The 13,583-nt window shown below is 40.6% G+C and overlaps 1 protein-coding gene across 1 annotated transcript; it reads left to right on the top strand.

Moving 5' to 3' along the window:
- Window positions 1-1,306: 1,306 nt before the first annotated feature.
- reep5 (receptor accessory protein 5) lies at window positions 1,307-12,158 on the top strand. The gene is made up of 5 exons (XM_080755475.1): window positions 1,307-1,657; window positions 2,262-2,355; window positions 6,111-6,249; window positions 10,740-10,908; window positions 11,789-12,158. Exons 1-5 carry the CDS (start codon window positions 1,537-1,539, stop codon window positions 11,836-11,838), a joined length of 573 nt encoding a protein of 190 aa, XP_080611601.1. The 5' UTR covers window positions 1,307-1,536; the 3' UTR covers window positions 11,839-12,158.
- Window positions 12,159-13,583: the final 1,425 nt, after the last annotated feature.

Raw genomic sequence — 13,583 nt, 5'->3', positions numbered from 1 at the left:
GACTACAGTATGATGACGTGCCAATGTTGCTGGGAAGATTCTGTGGAATTTTTAAGAAATTCCACAGATTCTCAAGAAGGGAAGAGCATGATTAAATTAATTAAATAAGCCCTTAACTTATCATTTAATTTCAAGCTTTCCCCCCCCCCATAGGCCTACATGCATGCCCATGTCCCCACCCGGCCACCCAACACAACAGTGGTCCCCAGCCCCAGGTTGATTCATAATCAGGTTGGTGTTTGGCCCAATGCCATTGATTGAAGTACAATTCGAAAATAAGTCTTAGACGAAATAAATGCTATGGTAAACATAAACAAACAGTATAGCCTATTAATTAATACATCAATTTCATCCAATCAGGAGAGAGAGAAGAAAATAACAAAAAAATTGCACTGAACAACTCTAGTGATGGATATGTGTGGGTTTCTCCTGATAAGATGAAATTTCCCAACCTGAAAAAATAAAATATTAAAAATAAATATACAGACCAGGTCGTTGACCGGATCTGTAGGTGGCAGTATTGAGTTAGTAAAAGCATCTCCATCTGGTGGATAGCCTATACATACATTATTCTTTGTGTCTATAAAAGTGTATTTTACATATAGGAGGGCTTGTTCTGAGAATCACCCCACCGCGAAGAAAAGTATTTCAACCACCTACAACCGCGTGTAGGTGAGCAGCGAAAGTATAGTTTATTTTCCACTAAAGTATAGACCGGGACAATGGGGAAAACGCATACCTTACGTGACGTCGCATAGAATAACTCATAATAACGCTATATGGTCCAGCGTGAAGAAGTGATGGTTTGACTGATTGATGTATTTATTGACAGTTTGCAGAATTACAGTACATTTCAAGCACAACTCAATACAAAAACTGTTAACTGTGGACGACAAAATAAAGCATTACACTTGTTTACAATAGGGCCCACCGTTTTCAATTAATCAAAATTGATATCTTATTGATATCAATTCTCCATTGTTCCCAAAAAATAAATACAAAATAAACACCACAATCAAACAATTTCAAACAATTAAAAGAATAAAAAAATAAAAAACACAAATAAATACATGTTATGTATTTAATTATATGTATATAGCCTAATTTACAATTTGGATCAATCAAACACATGTACAATGGGGGGAAAAACCCTAATAAATCAATACATTTTATGTTTAATTGTATTTATATAATTTCTAGATTATAGACAGTTAATAAATGTAGGCATATACTACTTCCATAAGAGAGGGGAGGGGGTGCTGGTGGTCATGCAGACGGTGACGTCATGGCTGCAGAGAAGTGACGCTCCTCCTTGCTGCATGGTGGCTGTCGCAGTTGTTCACTCATCAACAACGCGCACACACTCACACACACACACGCGCGCACTGAAACCGCACACACATACATTACATACAGATCTAGTAGCGACGCTCCCTGGCCTGCCTGCTTATTGTTTCTCTAGTAGTGTGTAGCCTACTGCATCCACAGACACTCACACACTTAAATCATATCCAGATCCATTCCAAGCAGGTCATCATGGCGAACCAGGGGCTGAAGGCGAGATTCGATGCCTTCCTCCACGAGAAGAACCTGATGACGGACGTTTTGGCCAAGATCGAGGCCAGGACGGGCGTGAACCGCTCCTACATCGCATTGGGTGGGTAACATGATTAAAGAAATAAACGCCGCAGGGCGCTCGCCGATAAATTATGATGATATGAGGCAGAGGCAGCTGCCGTTTTTTGGTGAGCTATACAGCCTAAAGTGTTAAAAGTATATTATTTCCATTTAATGGAAAAAAACATACGTGTAACCTTCAGGCAATGTCTGATGTCGCTCTGGGTGAAATGGTAAAAAAAAAAAAAAAAAGACGCTGTCGCTAGCCGAAAAAATGGCAAATCTATATACGTACGACAAAGCGAAAGCTAGATCTGCCATTTTTCCTTATACCATCGTATGACAGGGTGTAATAAGGGGAAATAATGTAACGGCTGATCCGCGGTCAGATATCACATCAGGGATCACGCATGCATTAGTAGAAACAAGGTAACGTGTGTTCATATAATTTGTAGTGGATGACTATTTAAAATGCTGTTAGTATTGGATAGCCTATATAGGCCTATAACGTTTTTTTATTTTAAATGTTTTGTAGTGAATAATAGGCTCTATTTTAAGTGTTTTTCAATTTATTTTTTGTAGTGAATACCATCTATTTCAAGTGTTTATTAATGTACTCATTGGAATGGTTTCTCTATCATCAGCTGTCATAGGGTTCGTGGCTATATATTTGGTGATCGGATACGGCGCCTCCCTGCTATGCAACCTCATCGGCTTTGTGTATCCGGCGTACATATCGTAAGTGAATGCGCGCGCGCGCGCACACACACACACACACACACACACACACACACACACACACACACACACACACACACACACACACACACACACACACACACACACACACACACACACACACACACACACACACACACACACACACACACACACACACAATTAACGTCTAATTAGGACGTTTCTACAGCAGCACAGATGACTTCCGCTTTCGTAATAACGACCATAGTGAAGTGAGGAGTCACTGCAGGCCAGACTGGGCGCTGTGCCTGGTTTGGTGTCTCCCCGTTACTTGTGTGCGCACGTGCGTGTGTGTGTCTGTTTCAGGGAATACCAAAAGAGTCGCCCCTTTACCAACTCGCCCCGGGCGTACAGCCTGCGGAACTGCGTGGCCTGGTATTCCTAAAGTAACCTAAGTAAATAATGTTTAAACGGTTAAACCTAACCTTATTCTTAACCTTACCTCAGTAAAATTATGCCTAAACCTAACCCTATACCTAAACTTAACCCCAGTAAAACTACTATGCCTAACCCTAAAGTTATTTCTAACCTTATTTTCAGTAAAACAAAATAATGAATACAAGAACCGCGGCACCGAGCGGTCGGCCGTCGGCGTGAGGTTCGGCGGAAAAAAAGGAGGGGTGAGATGTTTTAAGGGCGACCGTACCCGATACCGTTTCAGGCCAGTAGTTCTCCACCTTTTCTGTATCTGGGCCCACTTGAAAATCTCAAAAGTGTTTGCGGCCCACCCATGTGACCACTTATGAACTCCTAACCACCATTGACTCCGCATTTGTTATATATGTTATATTATTTAATATTTATATTTTATAACATTGTCCCACGGACCACCTGCAGGTCTATTATGCCATGGACCACTAGTAGTCCGTGGACCATCGGTTGAGAAACAGTGGTATAGATGGGATGCATTGCATAGCTAGTGTTTTACGAAACCACTGATCTTAACCCATATCCCATCCCAACACAAGTTAGTGGTCCCCAGGTTGATTCTTAGTCAGGGTGGTGGTCCCTGGTCAGTGTTGCCAACTCTTGTGAGCCAGCCTACCTCAAAAAACAAGCCCAAAACTCTTGGCGAGAGAAATAAGCCAAATCTTCCCTCGAAAAACAAGCCAAAACAAGACCAATAATATTGCCATAATAGCCAGTGGATTTTTAAAACAAGCCAAAAAAAACCAAGCCAACATTAGCGGTAAACAAGCGGACTTGGCAACCCTGTCCCTCGTTCACAATCAGTTTAAAAAAAACCTGTAGTACAGCAATGTTTAGAGAGTATTTTTTTACGACACGCCCCTAGGAACGCACACATTTTGGAAGGGAAGCGAGGTCACTTGACTCAAGTGTGCCAGAGGTCCAAACAAAGGTGCTTCTTATGTGGATGTGATTTGTTTTTGTGGATTGGTGGGTAGAGAATAAACTGTATTTTGACTTTTTTTTGAGAAAAAAATTGTTCACATTACAGTTCCCTGCACTACAACAGGGGTTCTCAACGTTTTTGGCTGGGGACCTCCGAAAATGCTTTGGCTATGTCTCGCGACCCCCACCCCCCTTCCCACCACCAATACAAATTCACAGCTACAATAACCTTAATAGAGAAAATACATAAATATATGATAATATGTAAACTCTAAATTTCCATTTCAGCCATTCAGTAAAAATAAATAAATAAATTTATTTTTTAAATAATTGGGTGACCCAACAAAATAATTGTGGGATCCCCCAAGGGGTCGCAACCCCCAGGTTGAAACCACAGGTTTGCGAAAATCTATCATCGTATATACGATCCATCGCACACGATCAATGCCAATGCCGATACCCGTTTGCACCTACAAGAAAATGGCCGATGTGGTCAAAAAAATCTATCTATCCCTCCCTCCCATCTGCTGCCATGTGAAGTGTTGAGGGAATTCACCACAGTGTTTATAGGGCGTTGGTCTGATTACAAAATAAGCTTTATTGCACATATACAGTAGTAGCAATACCACTTAGACAGGGCGAGGTGTGTGTACTGTAGGTTTATCTCAGTGCACGTACTGTATATATGGAGTGTTGTATGTATGGTACATGATGTTCCATGGCAGGCCTGGTCACAATGTACAGCCTGTGTAAAGCTGTTATCACAGTGAGATAATGATAAAAGAGGGTGATAATAAGCCGTATCGGTCACAAAGCCGAACCGATTAGCGCGAGTTGAAGTGCGGCCAATGCCGGCCCGCGTGCTGAACCGTCTCCACCAGCGTACCTCCCTGCGGGACAAGGGAAGTCAGCGCGTCAAACGTGGCCGCTCGCGGTTGCCATGCTGATTCTTGTGAATACAGGACAATAAGACTGTAACTGTAGTTCCCGTTTTGCAGAACAGTGGCATACCCATTTCATGTTCCGTGTCAGTTTACCATAGATTTGTTCTATTGGCTCAGCAGACTGTGAGCTTGTAGTAGGTCATCTATTTCTGATGTGTGACGCAGCCCTACAATGGAGTATGAATTGGTCTTAAAATGGTTTAGTGGGGCAGCAGTGGCTCAGGAGCGGACCGCTCTACTTCCTGAGGAATGTTCCCAGTTCGAACCCGGGCTCCCCCCCAGAGATAGTGTTGAATTGTCATTGAGCAAGACATCGAGCCAGTGACTAACTGATAAATGCACCGCCTTTTACCATTTTAGTCTCTTCGCAAATCTTTGTTAACTTGGCTAAAAGAGCAATGACACTTTAGTTAGAGGTTTGGATTGTGTCGTCATGTATATGTCCTGATGAAGATCGGATAAGATAAAACTTCAGAGGAGCTTTTTCGGCATCACCAGTGTGCAGACTCGGGTATACTGAGGTATCTTGCTCCGTTGCTCCATTGATTAGAAATTGATATTCCAAAAATAGTCCCCTTGTTGTCTTACATTGCAGTGAATCAACGCTGAAAAAGCAAAAAAAAACAAAGTGTGCTGCCAGCACTTTTCTGGCATTTACACTGTGCAACGCAAGTCAATGAGGAGACTATTTTTGGATTATTTTCTAATCAATGTCACCAGGGAGCAAGATACCTCACCAATGGTAAATACAAGACAACCTCTACAAAGTGTTATTGCACTTTAAGGATGATACTCAAATTCAAATTGGACTTAGCCCGGATGCCTGGCCAGTGTTGTAAATGGCTGAGTGACAACCTCTGTGTGCCGTTTACGGCCCTTTATGTCACCATCATTAATTCAATCTTTATATTTTGATTTTCTATATTGTCATGACTCATGCAGTTGTTTTTGTTGTACGGTTCGGTTGTGTTGTCCTGTTGTTTTGAGTGTTGAATGTTTTTAATGGAACACAATGGAAACAAGCCTCTAGCTTTTTGTCTCATCCATGTCGAGTAAGGCCTGACGCATCACTAGTCATCACTTTCCTTTCCAAAACCATATATCCTATTTCTTCTTCACTGTAGCTAATATGATTTAGTTCTGATGTGTAATTCTTACTCATTTGCGTTTTCACCTCTTTATTACACTGCTGGCCTTTTCGGCTTCTTCCTTTTCTTGTACAATATAAAGCGCCTTGGATAAAGGCGCTATATAAATGCACCATTTACTACTAAACATATGCTAAACTAAACCAACTCTTTGCAATGTGCCAGACCATAACAGAGTAAGTGATGGATATTATAATGTACTAATTGATATGCTAAAGTAACCACCTCTTTGCAATGTGCCAGACCATAACAGAGTAAGTGATGGAGTCTCCTTAATTTAACTCTGCAGGATAAAAGCAGTTGAGAGCGCGACCAAGGACGACGACACAAAATGGCTGACCTACTGGGTGGTCTACGGCGTGTTCAGCGTGGCCGAGTTCTTCGCCGACATCTTCCTCTCCTGGTTTCCTTTCTACTACATAGGAAAGGTAACGTCATGGCTCCCTTTATAGGAAAGATAACGTCCTGGTTCACTTTCTACTACATAGGGCCTTTCTACATAGGAATGGTAACTTCCTGGTTCACTTCCTACTACATAGGAAAGGTGATGTCCTGCGTGCCAGTCATTTGATTTGATTTGATTTGAAGTACAATAAACCCACAGGGTTACGGCATGAAATCAAGACCCAAGACTTATTTCCATTGGGGTCATCTCTTCTAAGTGGTTTTCTAAGGGGGGGAGGAGAGTCCCAAGCAAAACAAGTTAATATAGATCCGCTATTTGAAAATAGCAGATCTACAAGCTCACAATGTGTCACATTAAATATGCCTGCAAAATGCATGATGGGAATCGTAGTTCCACAGACAGGAACAAAGACAAATGTGCTAGCTAACAGGTTGGAGGTTGGAATTAAGGTTGAACAATGGAACCATTGTGGAGCTATGCATGGTATGTTTCCTGGCATGTCACCTGACAGGCCCCCAGTTATAATAACCATATAATAATACTGTAGTAGTAGTAATAATAATAATGTCATAATGATACTGTACTGTCTAGCCTACTAGCCTACTACTACTACTACTAATAATAATAATAATAGTTTTTGCTTTAGTTGATTACTATCATGAGATTTTAGTCGACCAAATCTACAAATGTATGTTGCTGTGACGGCGTCGTAATGCCTGATTTATACTTACTGTAGCTACGTGCAGAAAATAGCAGATCTACAAGCCCACAACACATCGCAGGCTTGTAGATCGGCTATTTTCAGGCCTCCTTAACATTTCCCTGTTTTTTTATTTGTGGAAATTGTCAATATATTTAGTCAGTTTTCTTCATCATAGCTTAGCTTTAGTTTTTGTCAGTGAAAAATAAGTTTGGTCGATGGAATTGACACCTAACGGTATAAGCACATGTGCTGTGGACACGCACAGTGCACACAATCCGCAGCGTCACTTTAACCCTCGCAAAGGTAAAAAAAGAAAAAAAGCATTGAATTGTTTGTTTAAGGCAGTGGCATTTCCTACTCCTAGTTGCTGATGAGTTGAGTCATGCTGCTGGCACGGTGCCAGGCCCATGCCCATGTGACGCAACAGTGCGCTGTGAGCCGCCAATGATCAGTGGTGAAAAAAATACACGCAATGTTTTAAGTAAAAGTATCAATACTGCAATGTAGATGTATTCCGTTACAAGTGAATGTCATTTACTTGAGTGAAAGTACAAAAGTATTGGCTTCAATAATAAAAATCTACAAAGTAAATAGTAACTAAAGTTTTCAAATAATAGTAGAGTAAAAGTAGCCTACATTATTTGCCTCCGAGATGTAGTGGATAGTAGAAGTAAAGGTATTGGAAATTGAACATTTTAGGTATTTGTACTTGAAGTACAGTACTTAAGTAAATGTACTTTTGTACTATAGTTTACTTTACACCACTGCCGCTCATGTTGATCAATGTTGACCTTTCTCTGTTAAAGACCCTGCAAATTATTATTTTAATTCATGTATGCAATTAAATGAGACCATACAATGCTGATGATCAAATGAGGGATTTAAAAAGAGAATTAAAAACAGCCTGCAGTGCTGTTTCTTTCCCGTTGTTCTGTGGTCAAATGGCATGTGATCACCACATGACTCGTAGCAAATGCAAATGCAAATTCAGGCACATATGTTTGGGACCCATATGGTGAGATTGTGTCATGATGCCAGGAATCAATGGGGGTAAAAGTTTTTGATTGTGTGACCTACGGTTCAAGAGTTATAGGCCAATTAACCCATTCTGACCTGAGATCAGATTCAATAAATGTCTTCTACATCCTGACAGTTTTCTGAAAAAGCTATGTTTCTATGTCGATTTTTCAAAAATAGCAGACCTACAAGCGAGCTTGTAGATCTGCAATAGCTAAAGCATAACGTAATGCTAACACCAAAATGGGTTCCTGCCTAAAATGGGTTAAGCGACCTGTTATAGCGCCACCATGAGGCCGATTTCAAATGTATGGGGCAGGGATTCTAACTTGTCCTACTGTGAGAGTGTAAAGCTTCACACCGGTCCACAGGGCATGTCCCAGGCTGGACCACCAGAGGAAACAACGTTCTCCAGTCCACTCCCGCATTTACTTTACCAGCCGGCTAAAGAGCCAGGCTCGATAGCAAGCAGAAATGCAGCCGTATAGCCTACAGTAGTTACAACGGAGCAGTTTAACGTCATGCCCAGGACACACACACACGAGCTGTGACAAAAATGGTATCAAATGGGACTCCGAGGCATCATGCATATCAAACTGGGGCTCCTTAGAAATCTATAAAGTCTGAGAATCACCTATATTAGATATTATTATACAATGCTTGTGTGTGATCTCTGCCTTGGTGACTTAACTTGTAGATCAGCTATTTTTTACGAAGAGATTCGGCGTAAAGACAAAGGATTCACCAAGTACAGTCACAACCTGCAAGTGTAACTAAGGTAGTTTGAGGGGCGCTAGCCCATCCCATGCCCAGTTGTGTGTGTTTGTGTGTACCCCATAGCGATGATTTGATTGGCTGAGCATCCCCATAGCGATGATTCGATTGGCTGAGCAATGAATGTACATATTGAGGATGAAAAGTGAGGACCGGAAATTGATTAAGTGATTAAAAAAAAGTGAGGACACCAATTGTGATTGGCCGGAATGTGATGATGTATGACGATGTATGCGGATAAGAGCGCCCCTCATTTCAAACGGGTGTGATTTTTTTAGTGCCCTCCTATGCCCAGCTTTTGGTGGCTGTGTAAAAGCGCTCTTATCATCATACCGTAAAATAGACACTATGCCTATTTGCTCAGACACTATGACGCAATATTTTCCATTCATTGTCCATGTGAAGACGCAAATTGTGATTGACTGGAATGGCATTTGTGATGATTTGATTGGTTGAGCACGGAAAGTGATGTATGATGATAAGAGCGCCCCTCACTTCACACGGGTGTGATTTTCTTTTTTACTAACAATAGAGGGTTGAAGGGGTTAATTGCTGCTTCAGCAGATCGCTGTGTATGGCTACATAACAATAGATGGTTGCTAGGCAACCTGCTTTGCATAACCAACATGAGTCACGTGGACTCTGGCATCAGGTGGTGTAGCCTACACAGCACACTGTGGTTTCCCAAACACTTTGTAATGCTAAATATCCCTTTAAATGTCCTACATTATCCTATTATTTCAAAAGATTTTCAAAAAACAAAAACAGAAATTAAATGTTTGAAGAAAAAATGAATACATACATTTTATATACTTCACAAGTAGTGAAGATATGTTCACTAGTTTGGGTTTCAGGGAGAGATCAAATGTCTCTTCTGGGTCTTGAGCTAAATACATAGTAGCTTCCTCATGCAAACGAATGAGTCACAGGGAAAAAGAAAAGCAAACGTATCATTAGTTTCATGGCTGCGTGAGGATTTCTTTAGAGAACAGTCCTGGGTTTCGACACTGTTACTCAAGCAGGCTATTGCATTTCTGAATGTCCTAATCCTGGTATATGACAAGGACTGTTGGTTTACTTTTTTGATGTAAATTATATGAATTTGGCTGGAAACCCCATCTGAAAATATCTGGAAAGGGAATAAGAAATAATTAAAGAGAAAAAAATGAGTTCTGATGGGGGCTGCGTTTCAATGTACTCCATACTAGCATAACATAACTGTTTCTGCATGTGTTTGTCTTAGCATGAACCACCTTGTGTGTGTGTGTGTGTGTGTGTGTGTGTGTGTGTGTGTGTGTGTGTGTGTGTGTGTAAATAGCAGATCTACAAGCCCACGTCTTCCCACAATGGAGTGTTGACGTTGTAAGCGTTTAGATCTCCTATATTCTATGAACATTTGCTCCAGAATTGGAATAATAATTGTCTTGCTAAAACCCTACTACGCATGTAGTGTGTCAAGACTCAGGCAGAATATTATGTGAGGTACAGGTCAATGTCAGATACATGCAGGCTTCCCCAAATATGTTAATATATTCCAACTTACATTGAGATTTTTAGTTTATTCTTCAGTTATTTGCCGAATCAGGTATCGTTTTTGACCCGGGAACGGTGGGGCCAGTGAATTTGAAAATTCACTGAGGCCCCTTTTTCACCAAAGGAACTTTGGTTCTTGGAACCTTGGTGGTTTCTTTCACGGAACCGGAAGCCATATTTTGATTCCAGTTCCGAACTAACTTTTAGTGTTCTGAACCAATTCATTTTCAGTGGAAACACTCTGAACTGGTTCAATATTAGGGGGAAAATAACCGAACCGGTTCAACCACAGTGGAAAAGGGGCCTTAAAGTCAACCCGTCTTTGAGGAAATTCTATCAAATCACGCAATTACTTTTTTACATGACACTTCACTCGTCTCTCGAGTACTGCGTTTTGTTTAATTGATCAATTATTCGATGAATGGTTTCACCGCATATCAACCAGTTGTGTGGGTCGACACTAATTGAATCGATTCTCTCTCTAGGGTGCGTTCTTGGTGTGGTGCATGTCTCCCACGTCAAACAACGGCTCCGTGGTGATCTACACGCGGATCATTCGCCCGTTCTTCCTGCGAAACGAAGGCAAGATCGACAACGTGGTGAAGAACCTCACAGACAAGGCATCAGAGGCTGCCGACAAGATTAAGGATGAAGGTATGTGGACTCTAAACATTCTTCACAGAAGAAATCATTTGTGTATATCATTGTAACTCATTGCCCACCACTATTCACTCCGGTGCTGCAACTTATCTGCCGCCACATAGGCTACCCAAAGGCCCCCAAATGAATCGGAAGCGAAATCGCCTAAAGATATAATCTGGCGATTGTATTTAAAAGAATCATCAGATAATAATTGATAATACTGTAAGTGCGAGGTAGCGTCAATTTAGTAATGAGCCCCTAAGCCGTTCAACGTGAGCCTCAATTCTGAGAAAAAAGCTAAGTTGGTGGTTAGGGTGGGGAATCATTTAATTGACGGACAGGCAAGCCGAGATTTATACCTAGCGACGGGGGCGCTGCTAGACGGTGGATATCAGAGAGACCATTCTGAATAGGGATGTGTAAATGTGTCCCAAATGAAAATCGATTTGTATAATTCAATATTAACGTTTAATCGATTAATCTTTTTTTAAAGATTAAAAAATGTATGAAAAAGACGTCAAAAGATGATCTTGGTGGCGAGTGTAGTCAATTTAAGTCCCCTCGCACCTGTATGCAAATGACCTCCTGGACATAATCTGTCCTATATCTCGATCTTATTTAGTTTTGCGTAGCCTAAATCAAATCCCAGCTCACAATGGTTGCGATCACCCTGCCGCAGTTGTGGAACTTGTGGCATGGAAAGGGTCTCACTTAGACCCTATATTCTTAGTTGAAAATATGCAGATTAGCCGTTTTCACAAAATGCCCAAAGTAGGTAAGAAGGGCAGGGGAGCTAAAATACGAGATAACATTTTTCCACCATTGTTTTTATTTGTGGGCCTAACGGGTTCCGTTCAGATCGCTGACTGTTCCTTTACTCTTTGCCCCACAGCCAAAAGAGCGACAGCCAACATCATGTTTGAAGAGAAGAAGTCAACCTAAAGACGGACGTCCCATCCCCCCAGAGGGGAGCGGAGCGCCAACAACACGGCTCGATAAATGTTGCCTTTCAAAAATTGTCATTGTTCATTTTCTAAATTCAGTAGTATGTAATCTTCCACACTGTCCATAAATAATTTAAATGGTGGTAAAACAAAAAAGAAGAACTCGTGCCATTTTGAAAGTGAAGTTGGCCTTTTTCCTTGAGACAAGCTTTTAGACCTTAAAACTTTGCATATTATTGTACCTTAATGCTGCCCAGATAAACTGACTGTAATGTATTGCCGTTTGCTTTATACACAAATACAGAATGTTTGCCCATTTGTGTTGCCACTTCAAGGGTATTTATGTGTGACTATTGAATGAAAAAAGAAAGAAAAAAGAAAAGAAATACTTGTTTTCAAGCTTAATTTATTTTGTCCCTGTACTTAATCTGTATACAGTTAAGCACTTTAACAACAGAGCTGTTGTGGTGACATTGGAGTGCTGTATATCCTTGATGCGGTTTGGTTATTTGAAATGGTATGTAATGTGTACAATAACTCCTCTCCTACTTCCATCACCCCCCGAATGTCTCTCAAACGTAGCAGTAAAAATAGCCAATCTACAAGCTCACAATGTGTGACAATGCAAGCTTTTGTAGATCTGCTATTTTAAAAACTCTTGCTGGAAACGTGGTTACGTCTGTCTGTGGGTTTATATAAATATTCAACAAATGAAAAGTATTAAGAGCTTGTGACTAAATAATAACTACATTGGATCTATCAAAGTTATTTTTTAGATTTCCTGAAAAGAAACAGTTTTACATACAAGGTTTCCACCTGACATTGACGATAACATACAATGCAAGTTATTAGCTATGTGTAAATAGTTGTATCGATGTATGGTTTTATTCAGTGGTGGAAAAAGTACCAATCACCCAAATCACTGAATGCTCCTTTAATGTAACTAGTAACTAAAGTTTTCAAATAAATGTAGTGGAGTAAAAGTACAATATTAGGATCCAAAATGTAGTATAGTAGAGGTAAAAGTATTGGAAATACTCAAAATTGTACTTAAGTAAATGTACTTGATTACTTTCCACCACTGGTTTTATTCCTTGCACCTAAACACCTAGATAGGTTCAGGTTGTTACCGACTGTAGACCCCAGGGGTCTGTAGGCCACCACCCTCTCTACGAACTACAAGCTGACAGCACGTCACGTTGAGCTAGCTTGTAGATTGTGTAATTTCACAGAATGTTTATCATGACATGCCCAGTTTATGTTGTTACAGTTACTACAGTATGTTAAGGCTAATGTCAGTATTACATTAGGCTTAACATACTGTAGTTAGTTACTGTAACAACATAAACCCTAGTGACATTGAAACATAAAAACTAGATGAACTGATCTCACTAATGAACAGTAGGTGGCACAATTGTACAAAAATGTAAGTATCATTCCAAATGGCTCAGTGTATCTGACTGTCTCTCCAGCTCTTTAGTAAACAACATGCATTTTCAGCTCAGGTTAACAACAGAGATACTGGTAATTGATAATTCATGGGTGAATGAATGTGTAATGGTTGTGAATGGGTGAATGAATGTGTAATGGTTGTGAATGAATGTGTAATGGTTGTGAATGGGTGATTGAATGTGTAATGGTTGTGAATGGGTGATTGAATGTGTAATGGTTGTGAATGAATGCGTATTGATTGTGAATGGGTTTAGCAGGGATCGGGCATTCCCATATTTATGGACTTAATAT

The sequence above is a fragment of the Protomyctophum bolini genome (assembly GCF_963924005.1).
Source record: "Protomyctophum bolini genome assembly, chromosome: 22".
Classification (NCBI taxonomy): domain Eukaryota; kingdom Metazoa; phylum Chordata; class Actinopteri; order Myctophiformes; family Myctophidae; genus Protomyctophum; species Protomyctophum bolini.
This window is presented reverse-complemented; position numbering and strand designations above follow the sequence as displayed.